The following is an 18,704-nucleotide window of genomic DNA, read 5'->3' on the forward strand; positions in this document are numbered from 1 at the left end:
GCGGAGCCAGGAGATTAAATATCTACCCTCGGGGCTCCTCCAGAAACAACGAAAAGCCACTACGGGTGGCCACGTGGAATGTTCGAACGCTCACTGCGGAGGAGAGGCTGCCAATCCTCTGTCGGGAGCTGGACCGGTACCGCCTGGATCTATGTGGCATTCAGGAGGTCCGGTGGACCGGCTCTGGCTCCTGCCACCATGAGGGGTGGACAGTCCTCTACTCGGGGCAGCAAACTGCCAAACAACAGGGTGTGGCTCTTCTTTTGAACAAAAGAATGAAGGGGGTGTGGGAGCGTGGCGGTGAGGTGTGGGAAGCTGTAAGCCCCAGGCTACTTTGGGCTCGCCTTCCCATCAACCGGAGGCGAGGAATGGTGGTCGTGGTTACTTATGCCCCCACCGAAGATGAACATCCGTGGAGGGATGCAAGCAAAGCCGATGAGTCAGATGCCTTCTATGACCTCCTGTCACAGGTGCTGGCTAAAGTGGCCCCTCAGGATACAGTCATCATGTTGGGTGACTTCAATGCCCGAGTTGGTCATGATACTGGCACCTGGTCTGGAGTGATTGGAGGGCATGGGCCAGATCAGCTCAATAACAACGGTAGGAGGCTGCTAGATTTTTGTGCAGCCCATGGGCTTGTAATTACCAACACGCTGTTCCGGCATCGGCGCATCCACACAACATCATGGATGCATGCCGGGTCCAAGCAAGAACATCTGCTGGACTACATAGTGACGGACCAGCGAATGCGAGCCCATGTCCTTGACACCAGGACCTACCGTGGAGCTGATCTGCCCTCTGACCATCGACTAGTCATCTGTAAGATGCGCCTGCCATTCTTCCACTCCGGTGGTGGGTATACACCCAGGACCCCATTCCAACATAAAGTGGCCTGGTCTCAGTTATCTGATGAAAGTTGCAAGCGAGAATTTCATCATCGCTTGCGGCTGGGATTGGCATCGTCCCCGACTCCTCCTGATGTCGAGGGTAAATGGGTGAGGTTTAGGACTGTGACTCATGCAGCTGCAATGGCTGCTTTGGGTACGTGGTCCAGACCTCCCCAGAGACCCTGGCTGACAGAGGTGTTCAGGATGGTTGAGAAAAAGCGACAGGCCCACTGTCATCGGCTACAGAATCCCACGTCAGAGAATGAGGAGGCTTACCGCAGCCTTCGCTCGGAGGTTCGGAGAGCCGTGAGGCGCTGCAAGGATGGGTGGTGGTCGCGGGTTGCTGAGGAGATGGAGTCTGCCTCAGTGGCCCGTGATCACAAATCTCTATTTAACTCCATCAAAAAAGTAACCTGCAGCGCCACACCTATTACCATCATTAGGGGAAAAAACGGTGATCCAATTTCCGACCCCCAGGAACAGGTTCGCAGATTTGCTGAGCATTTCTGTGAGGTCCTGGGGGAGGGAAAATCCCTCAGCCAGGAAAACATCGTGGCACAAAGTGAGGATGACCCTGCTGAGGCTGCGGTGCCTCAAATATTGGAAGAAGTCACCCCCTGTGAGTGGCTGGCTGAGGTGCCATCTGTTGAGGAAGTACTGAAGGCGATCTGGAGTCTGAGACCAAGAAAGGCAGCGGGCAGAGATGATCTTCCAAGCGAAATGCTGAGGGAGGGTGGCGTTTGTGCACAGACTGCCCTATATGACATCATAACAACGGTCTGGACCACTGGACGGGTTCCGCAGAATTGGAAGGATGCCCTGGTGGTCCCCCTTTTTAAGAAGGGGGTCCGCACAGACTGTAACAACTACAGGGGCATCTCACTCCTCAGTGTGCCGGGAAAGGTCCTGGCAAGGATTATTCAACATCGCCTTGCCAGGCACGCTGAGGAGAGGCTTGCGGAGCCCCAATGCGGTTTCAGGAAAGGGCGGTCCTGCACAAATGCCATATTTTCTGTCCATCTGCTACAGCAGAGGTGTAGGGAATTTCAACAAGACCTACATCTCTGCTTTATTGACCTATCAAGGCCTATGATACCATCAGTAGGCCTGGGATCTGGGTTATTCTTCATGCATTTGGAGTCCCTGACCCTCTGCTCACGATCATTAAGGACCTTCATGATGGTGAGCGGGCCCGGGTAAAACTACGTGGCCGGGAGTCGGAGCCATTCCCTGTACACCTTGGGGTGCGACAGGGATGTCCTCTGGCTCCCACATTATTTAACATCTATTTTGACCACGTAGTTCGTGAAGCCTTCAATAGCTGTACCAGGGGAATCTCCATATGGTACAGATATAATGGGAGGCTGATCGATGCCCGGGTGCGGTCAAGGGATGGCTCCCTATTGCTCAACCACGTTATGTATGCCAATGATTTGGTAATAGCTGCTCATTCTGAGGAGGAGTTGGAGACGCTGCTGCTGAGACTGGAGCGTGCCACTAAGATATGGGGCCTTACCATCAGCCCCACCAAAACTAAGCACCTGCCTGGGTATTTTGTACCATCGGACACTCCACCCCCACAACTCCCAATCGGTGATGGGGCAGTTGTGGAGAGAGTGGAGAGTTTTCCATACCTGGGCAGTGTGCTTATGACCGGCTCCGGTTTAACAGCGGAGGTCTCACTCCGAATCAGTCGAGCGGCAATATCTTTTCATCGGTTGCGTAACGCTGTGTGGAAGCTACCTGGTCTGTCGCTCCGCACTAAGCTTCAGGTCTTCTCGGCCACGGTCATTCCCTCCCTTCTCTACGCTTGCGAAACGTGGACCCCCCTAATGGAACATCTTCGCCGGTTAGAAACATTTAGGCTGGCCTGCCTACGAACCATCCTGGGTTTAACCAGACTGGATTGTGTGAGGAGCTCACAAATCCATGAAAGATCGAGGCAAGGTCCCATCGGTGAGCTCCTCCGGCGGGCAAGGCTGCGTTGGCTGGGTCATGTAGCCCGCATGCCCAGCCACCGCATGCCGAAACAGCTTTTGTTCGGCCAGATTGAGGGGGCGAAACGGGCGCGGCACGGGCTATAGAAGAGATGGAGTGATGTGGTACAGGAGGACGTGGAGCTGAGTGGACTTGCCGATGACTGGTACCAGCGGTGTCAAGATCGGCCTCTGTGGAGGAGGCTCGTGAAGGATGCTACTGGGCAGTTGGAGGCAGTCGCCCTCCAACAACAACGGAGGGCGGAGGAGCGACGCTCAGAACAACGAGCGGAGCGCCGGGTGGCTAAAGCACAGCAGGTTGGCACAGTAGGGGGCACAGGTGGTGCATCAGCCAGTCATCTCAGTCAGTCGACCCGTGGCACCTGGGTCTACCCTGTGACCTCCTGCCAGCGGACGTTCGACACTTCACGTGGCCTCAAGGTGCACCTAGCCTGGCACAAGCGTCGTGGTGACGTCACCGCCACTTAGTGGCGAATGGCGGTTGTTGTTGTTGTGTGTGTGTCTGCGTGTGTGTGTGTCTGCGTGTGTGTGTGTATCTGCGTGTGTGTGTGTGTCTGCGTGTGTGTGTGTCTGCGTGTGTGTGTCTGCGTGTGTGTGTATGCATGTGTGTGTGTGCATGTGTGTGTGTGCTCATTACGTGTATCCAAGAGTCCTTGATCGATGATATCCACACGGTGATCTGCACACAGACACACACGATCCATCGTTAGAGACCCAGTAGGGGTCTCAGTGGGGGTCTCAGTGGGGGTCTCAGTGGGGGTCTCAGTGGGGGTCTCAGTGGGGGTCTCAGTGGGGGTCTCTGTGGGGGTCTCAGTGGGGGGTCTCAGTGGGAGTCTCACCGTCACAGCCGGGAACCAGCGTCAGGATCTTCTCCCTGCACGGCGTGCACCACAGCCTCTGGCCGGCCACCGACTTCCTGACCACCACCGCCAGCATCCCCACCACCACCACCACCGCCGCCGCCGCCATCACCAGCCAGGCCCACCACGGAGTGCCGTCACCGGGGCCTGCGGGAGGGGGCCGCAAACGCCGAGAACATCATTGCCTTATTTCACTTCATCAATTTATCATTTCATTCTCAATCTACGTGACCTCGCCGAGAGAACCAACGAAGATCTCCGCCCTCGCCCTCGCCACCACCACAACCAAATGCCTCGCCGCCAAATCGGGAGCGGCGGTGGCCGATGGCGCAAAAAATGCCCAAACGCCGCCGGTAACCAGCCGGCCCGGTAGCGGCGTCCCGTCTCGATCACCTCGGCCTACACGGAGGCCGATGGTGACACCGCTGGTGCCGGCCGACGGCAAGTCCACCCGGGCCCACGTCCTGCCTGGACCAGATCGCTCCGTATCTGCTCTAGCCCGTGCCGCGCCCTTCTATCCGGGCCCGAACAAAAGCTGCTTGGAGGCATGCGGTGGCCGGGCATGCGGGGCTACGTGAGCCTCCGGTTACAGCCATCGAAGGCTTCACGGACCACGTGGTCGAAAAATAAACGTTAAGTAATGTGGGAGCCAGAGGAGATCCCCGTCGCACCCCAAGGTGTACAGGGAATGGCTCCGACTCCCGGCCACGTAGTTTTACCCGGGCCCGCTCACCATCATGAAGGTCCTTAATGATCGTGAGCAGAGGGTCAGGTACTCCGAAAGCACGAAGAACGACCCAGAGCCCAGGCCTACTGATGGTATCATAGGCCTTGACCAGGTCAATTAAGCAGAGATGTAGGTCTTGCTGGAAATTCCCTACACCTCTGCTGTAGCAGATGGACAGAAAATATGGCATCTGTGCAGGACCGCCCTTTCCTGAAACCGCATTGGGGCTCCGCAAGCCTCTCCTCAGCGTGCCTGGCAAGGCGATGCTGAATAATCCTTGCCAGGACCTTTCCCGTCACACTGAGAAGTGAGATGCCCCTGTAGTTGTTACAGTCTGTGCGGTCCCCCTTCTTAAAGAGGGGGACCACCAGGGCATCCTTCCAATCCTGCGGAACCCGTCCAGTGGTCCAGACTGTTGTTATGATGTCATATAGGGCAGTCTGTGCACAAACGCCACCCTCCCTCAGCATTTCGCTTGGGAGATCATCTCTGCCCGCTGCCTTTCCTGGTCTCAGACTCCGGATTGCCTTCAGTACTTCCTCAACAGATGGCACCTCAGTCAGCCACTCACAGGGGGTGACTTCTTCCAATATTTGAGGCACCGCAGCCTCAGCAGGGTCTTCCTCACTTTGTGCCACAATGTTTTCCTGGCTGAGGGATTTTCCCTCCCCCAGGACCTCACAGCAAAGCTCAGCAAATCTGCAAACCTGTTCCTGGGGGTCGGAGATTGGATCTCCGTGTTTTTTCTCCTAGGATGGTAATAGGTGTGGCGCTGCAGGTTACTTTTTTGATGGAGTCAAATAGTGAGTTGTGACCGCAGGCCACTGAGGCAGACTCCATCTCCTCAGCAACCCGCGACCACCACCCATCCTTGCAGCGCCTCACGGCTCTCCGAACCTCCGAGCGAAGGCTGCGGTAAGCCTCCTCATTCTCTGACGTGGGATTCTGTAGCCGATGACAGTGGGCCTGTCGCTTTTTCTAAACTATCCTGAACACCTCCTCTGTCAGCCAGGGTCTCTGGGGAGGTCTGGACCGCGTACCCAAAGCAGCCATTGCAGCTGCCTGAGTCACAGTCCTAAACCTCGCCCATTTACCCTCGACATCTGGAGAAGTGGGGGAGGATGCCAACCCCAGCCGCAAGCAATGATTAAATTCTCACTAGCAATTTTTCACACACACAACCACCACACACACACACACACAACCACCACACACACACACACAACCACACACACACAACCACCACACACACAACCACAACACACACACACACAACCACCACACACACACACACAACCACCAACAACAACAACAACCGCCATTCGCCACTAAGTGGCGGTGATGTCACCACGACGCTTGTGCCAGGCCATGTGCACCTTGAGGCCACGTGAAGTGTCGAACGCCCGCTGGCAGGAGGTCACGGGGCAGACCCAGGTGCCACGGGTCGACTGACTGAGATGACTGGCTGATGCACCACCTGTGCCCCCTACTGTGCCAACCTGCTGTGCTTTAGCCACCCGGCGCTCCGCTCATTGTTCTGAGCGTCGCTCCTCCGCCCTGCGTTGTTGTTGGAGGGCGACTGCCTCCAACTGCCCAGTAGCTTCCTTCACGAGCCTCCTCCACAGAGGCCGATCTTGACACCGCTGGTACCAGTCATCGGCAAGTCCACTCAGCTCCACGTCCTTCTGTACCACATCACTCCATCTCTTCTCTAGCCCGTGCCGCGCCCGCTTAGCCCCCTCGATCCGGCCGAACAAAAGCTGTTTGGGCAGGCGGTGGCTGGACATGCGGGCTACATGACCCAGCCATCGCAGCCTTGCCCGCCGCAGGAGCTCACCGATGGGACCTTGCCCAGATCTTTCAAGGATTTGTGAGCTCCTCACACAATCCATTCTGGTTAAACCCAGGATGGATCGTAGGCAGGCCAGCCTAAATGTTTCTAACCGGCGAAGATGTTCCATTAGGGGGATCCACGTTTCGCAAGCCTAGAGAAGGGAGGGAATGACCGTGGCCGAGAAGACCTGAAGCTTAGTGCGGAGCGACAAACCAGGTAGCTTCCACACAGCGTTACGCAACCGATGAAAAGATATTGCCGCTCGACTGATTCGGAGTGAGACCTCTGCTGTTAAACCGGAGCCGGTCATAAGCACACTGCGCAGGTATGGGAAACTCTCCACTCTCTCCACAACTGCCCCATCACCGATTGGGAGTTGTGGGGGTGGAGTGTCCGATGGTACAAAATACCCAGGCAGGTGCTTAGTTTTGGTGGGGCTGATGGTAAGGCCCCACCTCTTAGTGGCACGCTCCAGTCTCAGCAGCAGCGTCTCCAACTCCTCCTCTCACCACTCACACACACACAACCACCACACACACACACACACAACCACACACACACAACCACCACTCACACACACACATCCACCACACACACACACAACCACCACACACACACAACCACCACACACACACAACCACCACACACACACAACCACCACACACACACACACAACCACCACACACACACACACAACCACCACACACACACACAACCACCACACACACACACACCACACACACACAACCACCACACACACACACACAACCACCACACACAACCACCACACACAACCACCACACACACACAACCACCACACACTCACACACACAACCACCACACACAACCACCACACACACACAACCGAACCTTTGGTGGGGGTGACGGTGGTGGAGTGGGTTGTTGATGATATCTGTATGGGGCCACAGATGGTGTCAGAGGCTCGAGTACAGCCGGATAACTCCTCACCAGGGCACCTGCGTCGGTCAGAGAGACACGCGGAGGGAGACACGGGGAGAGGGAGACACGGGGAGAGAGAGACACGGGGAGAGGGAGACATGGGGGGAGGGAGACACGGGGAGAGACACAGGGAGAGACACGGGGAGAGGGAGACACGGGGAGAGAGAGACACGGGGGGAGACACGGGGAGAGAGAGACACGGGGAGGTGAGCGGAGGGAGACACGGGGAGAGGGAGACACGGGGGGAGACACGGGGAGAGGGAGACACGGGGGGAGACACGGGGAGGTGAGCGGAGGGAGACACGGGGAGAGGGAGACACGGGGAGAGAGAGACACGGGGGGAGACACGGGGAGGTGAGAGACACGGGGAGAGACACGGGGGGAGACACGGGGGGAGACACGGGGGGAGACACGGGGAGAGAGAGACACGGGGGGAGACACGGGGAGAGGGAGACGCGGGGGGAGAGACACGGGAAGAGGGAGACATGGGGGGAGACACGGGGAGAGGGAGACACGGGGAGGGAGACACGGGGAGGTGAGCGGAGGGAGACACGGGGAGAGGGAGACACGGGGAGAGGGAGACACGGGGGGAGACACGGGGGGAGGGAGACACGGGGAGAGACACAGGGAGAGACACGGGGGGAGGGAGACACGGGGAGAGAGAGACATGGGGGGAGACACGGGGAGAGGGAGACACGGGGAGAGGGAGACATGGGGGGAGACACGGGGAGAGGGAGACACGGGGGGAGGGAGACACGGGGAGAGACACAGGGAGAGACACGGGGGGAGGGAGACACGGGGAGAGAGAGACATGGGGGGAGACACGGGGAGAGGGAGACACGGGGAGAGGGAGACATGGGGGGAGACACGGGGAGAGGGAGACACGGGGGGAGGGAGACACGGGGAGAGACACGGGGGGAGGGAGACACGGGGAGAGAGAGACACGGGGAGAGGGAGACACGGGGAGAGGGAGACATGGGGGGAGGGAGACACGGGGAGAGACACAGGGAGAGACACGGGGAGAGGGAGACACGGGGAGAGAGACACGGGGAGGTGAGCGGAGGGAGACACGGGGGGAGGGAGACACGGGGAGAGGGAGACACGGGGAGAGGGAGACACGGGGGGAGGGAGACACGGGGAGAGACACAGGGAGAGACACGGGGGGAGGGAGACACGGGGAGAGGGAGACACGGGGAGAGGGAGACACGGGGAGAGGGAGACACGGGGAGAGAGAGACACGGGGAGAGGGAGACACGCGGAGGGAGACACGGGGAGAGGGAGACGCGGGGAGAGGGAGACACGGGGAGAGGGAGACACGGGGAGAGAGAGACACGGGGAGAGGGAGACACGGGGAGAGGGAGACACGGGGAGGGAGACACGGGGAGGTGAGCGGAGGGAGACACGGGGAGAGGGAGACACGGGGGGAGACACGGGGGGAGGGAGACACGGGGAGAGACACAGGGAGAGACACGGGGGGAGGGAGACACGGGGAGAGAGAGACACGGGGGGAGACACGGGGAGAGGGAGACACGGGGAGAGGGAGACATGGGGGGAGACACGGGGAGAGGGAGACACGGGGGGAGGGAGACACGGGGAGAGACACGGGGGGAGGGAGACACGGGGAGAGAGAGACACGGGGAGAGGGAGACACGGGGAGAGGGAGACATGGGGGGAGGGAGACACGGGGAGAGACACAGGGAGAGACACGGGGAGAGGGAGACACGGGGAGAGAGAGACACGGGGGGAGACACGGGGAGAGAGAGACACGGGGAGGTGAGCGGAGGGAGACACGGGGAGAGGGAGACACGGGGGGAGACACGGGGAGAAGGAGACACGGGGGGAGACACGGGGAGGTGAGCGGAGGGAGACACGGGGAGAGGGAGACACGGGGAGAGGGAGACACGGGGAGAGGGAGACACGGGGAGAGAGAGACACGGGGGGAGACACGGGGAGGTGAGAGACACGGGGGGAGACACGGGGGAAGACACGGGGGGAGACACGGGGAGAGAGAGACACGGGGGGAGACACGGGGAGAGGGAGACACGGGGGGAGACACGGGGAGAGAGAGACACGGGGAGAAAGAGACACGGGGAGAGAGAGACACAGGGAGAGAGAGACACGGGGAGAGGGAGACACGGGGAGGTGAGCGGAGGGAGACACGGGGAGAGGGAGACACGGGGGGAGGGAGACACGGGGGGAGGGAGACACGGGGAGAGAGAGACACGGGGGGAGAGAGACACGGGGAGAGAGAGACACGGGGAGAGACACGGGGAGAGAGAGACACGGGGAGGTGAGAGAGACACGGGGAGAGACACGGGGAGGGAGACACGGGGAGGTGAGCGGAGGGAGACACGGGGGGACGGAGACACGGGGAGAGGGAGACACGGGGAGAGGGTCACGTGACAGGGGCAGGGTCACGTGACCCTGTCACATGACAGGGTCACGTGACAGGGTCACGTGACAGGGTCACGTGACAGGGTCATGTGACAGGGTCACGTGACAGGGTCATGTGACACACCTGGTACAGGGGCGGCAGCGAGGGCTGGAGCCGTTGTTATAGAAGCCTTCGGGACAGAGAGCGCAGACAGTGTCCATCTCATCACCACCTACACAACAACAACAACAACCACAACAACAACATTCACTACCACCACATTAACACAGACAGTGTCCATCTCATCACCACCTACACAACAACAACAACAACCACAACAACAACATTCACTACCACCACATTAACACAGACAGTGTCCATCTCATCACCACCTACACAACAACAACATTCACTACCACAACAACAACAACAACATTCACTACCACCACATTAACACAGACAGTGTCCATCTCGTCACCACCTACACAACAACAACAACAACATTCACTACCACCACATTAACACAGACAGTGTCCGTCTCATCACCACCTACACAACAACAACAACAACATTCACTACCACCACATTAACACAGACAGTGTCCATCTCATCACCACCTACACAACAACAACAACAACATTCACTACCACCACATTAACACAGACAGTGTCCATCTCATCACCACCTACACAACAACAACAACAACAACCACATTAACACAGAGAGTGTCCATCTCATCACCACCTACACAACAACAACAACAACAACCACATTAACACAGAGAGTGTCCATCTCATCACCACCTACACAACAACAACAACAACAACCACATTAACACAGACAGTGTCCATCTCATCACCACCTACACAACAACAACAACAACCACAACAACATTCACTACCACCACATTAACACAGACAGTGTCCATCTCATCACCACCTACACAACAACAACAACAACCACAACAACATTCACTACCACCACATTAACACAGACAGTGTCCGTCTCATCACCACCTACACAACAACCACAACAACAACAACAACCACAACAACAACAACAACATTCACTACCACCACATTAACACAGACAGTGTCCGTCTCATCACCACCTACACAACAACCACAACAACAACAACAACCACAACAACAACAACAACATTCACTACCACCACATTAACACAGACAGTGTCCGTCTCATCACCACCTACACAACAACAACAACAACAACCACAACAACAACCACAACAACAACATTCACTACCACCACATTAACACAGACAGTGTCCGTCTCATCACCACCTACACAACAACCACAACAACAACAACAACCACAACAACAACAACAACATTCACTACCACCACATTAACACAGACAGTGTCCGTCTCATCACCACCTACACAACAACAACAACAACAACCACAACAACAACCACAACAACAACATTCACTACCACCACATTAACACAGACAGTGTCCATCTCATCACCACCTACACAACAACAACAACAACCACAACCACAACAACATTCACTACCACCACATTAACACAGACAGTGTCCGTCTCATCACCACCTACACAACAACAACAACAACAACAACCACAACAACAACCACAACAACAACATTCACTACCACCACATTAACACAGACAGTGTCCATCTCATCACCACCTACACAACAACAACAACAACATTCACTACCACCACATTAACACAGACAGTGTCCATCTCATCACCACCTAAACAACAACAACATTCACTACCACCACATTAACACAGACAGTGTCCATCTCATCACCACCTACACAACAACAACAACAACAACCACAACAACAACAACAACAACATTCACTACCACCACATTAACACAGACAGTGTCCATCTCATCACCACCTACACAACAACAACAACAACCACAACAACAACAACAACATTCACTACCACCACATTAACACAGACAGTGTCCGTCTCATCACCACCTACACAACAACCACAACAACAACAACAACCACAACAACAACAACAACATTCACTACCACCACATTAACACAGACAGTGTCCGTCTCATCACCACCTACACAACAACAACAACAACAACCACAACAACAACCACAACAACAACATTCACTACCACCACATTAACACAGACAGTGTCCATCTCATCACCACCTACACAACAACAACAACAACCACAACCACAACAACATTCACTACCACCACATTAACACAGACAGTGTCCGTCTCATCACCACCTACACAACAACAACAACAACAACAACCACAACAACAACCACAACAACAACATTCACTACCACCACATTAACACAGACAGTGTCCATCTCATCACCACCTACACAACAACAACAACAACATTCACTACCACCACATTAACACAGACAGTGTCCATCTCATCACCACCTAAACAACAACAACAACAACATTCACTACCACCACATTAACACAGACAGTGTCCATCTCATCACCACCTACACAACAACAACAACAACAACCACAACAACAACAACAACAACAACATTCACTACCACCACATTAACACAGACAGTGTCCATCTCATCACCACCTACACAACAACAACAACAACCACAACAACAACAACAACATTCACTACCACCACATTAACACAGACAGTGTCCATCTCATCACCACCTACACAACAACAACAACAACCACAACAACAACAACAACATTCACTACCACCACATTAACACAGACAGTGTCCGTCTCATCACCACCTACACAACAACAACAACAACAACCACAACAACAACCACAACAACAACATTCACTACCACCACATTAACACAGACAGTGTCCATCTCATCACCACCTACACAACAACAACAACAACATTCACTACCACCACATTAACACAGACAGTGTCCATCTCATCACCACCTAAACAACAACAACAACAACATTCACTACCACCACATTAACACAGACAGTGTCCATCTCATCACCACCTAAACAACAACAACAACAACATTCACTACCACCACATTAACACAGACAGTGTCCATCTCATCACCACCTAAACAACAACAACAACATTCACTACCACCACATTAACACAGACAGTGTCCATCTCATCACCACCTACACAACAACAACAACAACAACCACAACAACAACAACAACAACAACATTCACTACCACCACATTAACACAGACAGTGTCCATCTCATCACCACCTACACAACAACAACAACAACAACATTCACTACCACCACATTAACACAGACAGTGTCCATCTCATCACCACCTACACAACAACAACAACAACCACAACAACAACAACAACAACATTCACTACCACCACATTAACACAGACAGTGTCCATCTCATCACCACCTACACAACAACAACCACAACAACATTCACTACCACCACATTAACACAGACAGTGTCCATCTCATCACCACCTACACAACAACAACAACAACAACAACCACAACAACAACAACAACAACATTCACTACCACCACATTAACACAGACAGTGTCCGTCTCATCACCACCTACACAACAACAACAACAACAACATTCACTACCACCACATTAACACAGACAGTGTCCATCTCATCACCACCTACACAACAACAACAACAACCACAACAACAACCACAACAACAACCACAACAACAACAACAACAACAACAACCACAACAACAACATTCACTACCACCACATTAACACAGACAGTGTCCATCTCATCACCACCTACACAACAACAACAACAACAACAACCACAACAACAACAACAACAACATTCACTACCACCACATTAACACAGACAGTGTCCATCTCATCACCACCTACACAACAACAACAACAACAACCACAACAACATTCACTACCACCACATTAACACAGACAGTGTCCATCTCATCACCACCTACACAACAACAACAACCACAACAACCACAACATTAACACAGACAGTGTCCGTCTCATCACCACCTACACAACAACAACAACAACAACCACAACAACAACAACAACATTCACTACCACCACATTAACACAGACAGTGTCCGTCTCATCACCACCTACACAACAACAACCACAACCACCACATTAACACAGACAGTGTCCGTCTCATCACCACCTACACAACAACAACCACCACATTAACACAGACAGTGTCCATCTCATCACCACCTACACAACAACAACCACCACATTAACACAGACAGTGTCCATCTCATCACCACCTACACAACAACAACCACCACATTAACACAGACAGTGTCCATCTCATCACCACCTACACAACAACAACAACAACAACCACAACAACAACAACAACCACAACAACATTCACTACCACCACATTAACACAGACAGTGTCCATCTCATCACCACCTAAACAACAACAACAACAACCACAACAACATTCACTACCACCACATTAACACAGTGTCCATCTCATCACCACCTAAACAACAACAACAACAACCACAACAACAACAACAACAAGATTCACTACCACCACATTAACACAGACAGTGTCCATCTCATCACCACCTACACAACAACAACAACAACAACATCAACAACAACAACAACCACAACAACAACAACAACAACAACATTCACTACCACCACATTAACACAGACAGTGTCCATCTCATCACCACCTACACAACAACAACAACCACAACAACAACAACAACATTCACTACCACAACAACATTCACTACCACCACATTAACACAGACAGTGTCCATCTCATCACCACCTACACAACAACAACATTCACTACCACAACAACAACAACATTCACTACCACAACAACATTCACTACCACCACATTAACACAGACAGTGTCCATCTCATCACCACCTACACAACAACAACAACAACAACCACAACAACATTCACTACCACCACATTAACACAGACAGTGTCCATCTCATCACCACCTACACAACAACAACAACAACAACATTCACTACCACCACATTAACACAGACAGTGTCCATCTCGTCACCACCTACACAACAACAACCACAACCACAACCACAACAACATTCACTACCACCACATTAACACAGACAGTGTCCGTCTCATCACCACCTACACAACAACAACAACAACCACAACAACATTCACTACCACCACATTAACACAGACAGTGTCCATCTCATCACCACCTACACAACAACAACAACAACAACATTCACTACCACCACATTAACACAGAGAGTGTCCATCTCATCACCACCTACACAACAACAACAACAACAACCACAACAACAACATTAACACAGACAGTGTCCATCTCATCACCACCTACACAACAACAACAACCACCACATTAACACAGACAGTGTCCGTCTCATCACCACCTACACAACAACAACAACAACATTAACACAGACAGTGTCCATCTCATCACCACCTACACAACAACAACAACAACCACAACAACAACAACAACCACAACAACATTCACTACCACCACATTAACACAGACAGTGTCCATCTCATCACCACCTACACAACAACAACAACAACAACAACAACAACCACAACAACATTCACTACCACCACATTAACACAGACAGTGTCCATCTCATCACCACCTACACAACAACAACAACAACAACATTCACTACCACCACATTAACACAGACAGTGTCCATCTCGTCACCACCTACACAACAACAACAACAACCACAACAACAACAACAACAACATTCACTACCACCACATTAACACAGACAGTGTCCATCTCATCACCACCTAAACAACAACAACAACATTCACTACCACCACATTAACACAGACAGTGTCCATCTCATCACCACCTACACAACAACAACAACAACAACCACAACAACATTCACTACCACCACATTAACACAGACAGTGTCCATCTCATCACCACCTACACAACAACAACAACAACCACAACAACAACAACAACAACATTCACTACCACCACATTAACACAGACAGTGTCCATCTCGTCACCACCTACACAACAACAACAACAACAACCACAACAACAACAACAACAACATTCACTACCACCACATTAACACAGACAGTGTCCATCTCATCACCACCTAAACAACAACAACAACATTCACTACCACCACATTAACACAGACAGTGTCCATCTCATCACCACCTACACAACAACAACCACAACAACATTCACTACAACCACATTAACACAGACAGTGTCCATCTCATCGCCACCTACACAACAACAACCACAACAACATTCACTACCACAACAACAACAACAACCACAACAACAACAACAACAACATTAACACAGACAGTGTCCATCTCGTCACCACCTACACAACAACAACAACAACATTCACTACCACCACATTAACACAGACAGTGTCCATCTCATCACCACCTACACAACAACAACCACAACAACATTCACTACAACCACATTAACACAGACAGTGTCCATCTCATCACCACCTACACAACAACAACCACAACAACATTCACTACAACCACATTAACACAGACAGTGTCCATCTCATCACCACCTACACAACAACAACAACCACAACAACATTCACTACAACCACATTAACACAGACAGTGTCCATCTCATCACCACCTACACAACAACAACCACAACAACATTCACTACAACCACATTAACACAGACAGTGTCCATCTCATCACCACCTACACAACAACAACAACAACAACATTCACTACAACCACATTAACACAGACAGTGTCCATCTCATCACCACCTACACAACAACAACCACCACATTAACACAGACAGTGTCCATCTCATCACCACCTACACAACAACAACCACAACAACATTCACTACAACCACATTAACACAGACAGTGTCCATCTCATCACCACCTACACAACAACAACCACCACATTAACACAGACAGTGTCCATCTCATCACCACCTACACAACAACAACCACAACAACATTCACTACAACCACATTAACACAGACAGTGTCCATCTCATCACCACCTACACAACAACAACAACCACAACATTCACTACCACCACATTAACACAGACAGTGTCCATCTCATCACCACCTACACAACAACAACAACAACCACAACAACAACAACAACATTCACTACCACCACATTAACACAGACAGTGTCCATCTCATCACCACCTACACAACAACAACAACAACATTCACTACCACCACATTAACACAGACAGTGTCCATCTCATCACCACCTACACAACAACAACAACAACCACAACAACAACATTCACTACCACCACATTAACACAGACAGTGTCCATCTCATCACCACCTACACAACAACAACAACAACCACAACAACAACAACATTCACTACCACCACATTAACACAGACAGTGTCCGTCTCATCACCACCTACACCACAACAACAACAACATTCACTACCACAACAACAACATTCACTACCACCACATTAACACAGTGTCCATCTCATCACCACCTACACAACAACAACAACCACAACAACAACAACCACAACAACATTCACTACCACCACATTAACACAGACAGTGTCCGTCTCATCACCACCTACACAACAACAACAACAACAACAACAACCACAACAACAACAACAACAACCACAACAACCACAACAACATTCACTACCACCACATTAACACAGACAGTGTCCGTCTCATCACCACCTACACAACAACAACAACAACCACAACAACAACAACAACAACCACCACAACAACCACAACAACATTCACTACCACCACATTAACACAGACAGTGTCCATCTCATCACCACCTACACAACAACAACCACATTCACTACCACAACAACAACAACAACAACCACCACATTAACACAGACAGTGTCCATCTCATCACCACCTAAACAACAACAACAACAACAACAACCACAACAACAACATTCACTACCACCACATTAACACAGACAGTGTCCATCTCATCACCACCTACACAACCACAACAACAACAACAACAACCACAACAACAACATTCACTACCACCACATTAACACAGACAGTGTCCATCTCATCACCACCTACACAACAACAACAACAACCACAACAACAACATTCACTACCACCACATTAACACAGACAGTGTCCATCTCATCACCACCTACACAACCACAACAACAACAACAACAACAACAACCACAACAACAACATTCACTACCACCACATTAACACAGACAGTGTCCATCTCATCACCACCTAAACAACAACAACAACAACCACAACAACAACAACATTCACTACCACCACATTAACACAGACAGTGTCCATCTCATCACCACCTACACAACAACAACAACAACCACAACAACCACAACAACAACCACAACAACATTCACTACCACCACATTAACACAGACAGTGTCCATCTCATCACCACCTACACAACAACAACAACAACAACATTCACTACCACCACATTAACACAGACAGTATCCATCTCATCACCACCTACACAACAACAACAACAACCACAACAACAACAACAACAACATTCACTACCACCACATTAACACAGACAGTGTCCATCTCATCACCACCTACACAACAACAACAACATTCACTACCACAACAACAACAACAACAACCACAACAACAACAACAACAACCACAACAACATTCACTACCACCACATTAACACAGAGAGTGTCCATCTCATCACCACCTACACAACAACAACAACAACAACAACATTCACTACCACCACATTAACACAGACAGTGTCCATCTCATCACCACCTACACAACAACAACAACAACAACAACCACAACAACAACCACAACAACAACAACAACAACATTCACTACCACCACATTAACACAGACAGTGTCCGTCTCATCACCACCTACACAACAACAACAACAACAACCACAACAACAACCACAACAACAACAACAACAACATTCACTACCACCACATTAACACAGACAGTGTCCATCTCATCACCACCTACACAACAACAACCACAACAACAACAACAACAACATTCACTACCACCACATTAACACAGACAGTGTCCATCTCATCACC

At 51.3% G+C, this 18,704-nt stretch overlaps 2 protein-coding genes across 7 annotated transcripts in view; both read right to left on the reverse strand.

Annotated features, from left to right (window-relative positions):
- Positions 1–18,704, reverse strand: part of LOC116958295 (protein FAM43A-like) — a 202,733-nt gene that overhangs the window by 117,100 nt on the left and 66,929 nt on the right. The gene's annotated exons all lie outside the window — the stretch shown is intronic.
- Positions 1–18,704, reverse strand: part of LOC116958297 (uncharacterized) — a 56,700-nt gene that overhangs the window by 2,712 nt on the left and 35,284 nt on the right. For all 6 annotated transcript variants that reach the window (XM_076056288.1, XM_076056287.1, XM_076056286.1 and 3 more), the window contains 4 exons: positions 9,784–9,871; positions 7,176–7,282; positions 3,724–3,891; positions 3,522–3,563 (listed from right to left, as the gene is read on the reverse strand). In XM_076056288.1, the coding sequence (XP_075912403.1) occupies positions 3,522–3,563; positions 3,724–3,891; positions 7,176–7,282; positions 9,784–9,871 (405 nt within the window). The remainder of the gene's footprint in view (positions 1–3,521; positions 3,564–3,723; positions 3,892–7,175; positions 7,283–9,783; positions 9,872–18,704) is intronic.

This window comes from Petromyzon marinus, chromosome 75 (genome assembly GCF_048934315.1).
Source record: "Petromyzon marinus isolate PM22_M1 ecotype Great Lakes invasive population chromosome 75, UKy_Petmar_22M1.pri1.0, whole genome shotgun sequence".
NCBI classification, from domain to species: Eukaryota; Metazoa; Chordata; class Hyperoartia; order Petromyzontiformes; family Petromyzontidae; genus Petromyzon; species Petromyzon marinus.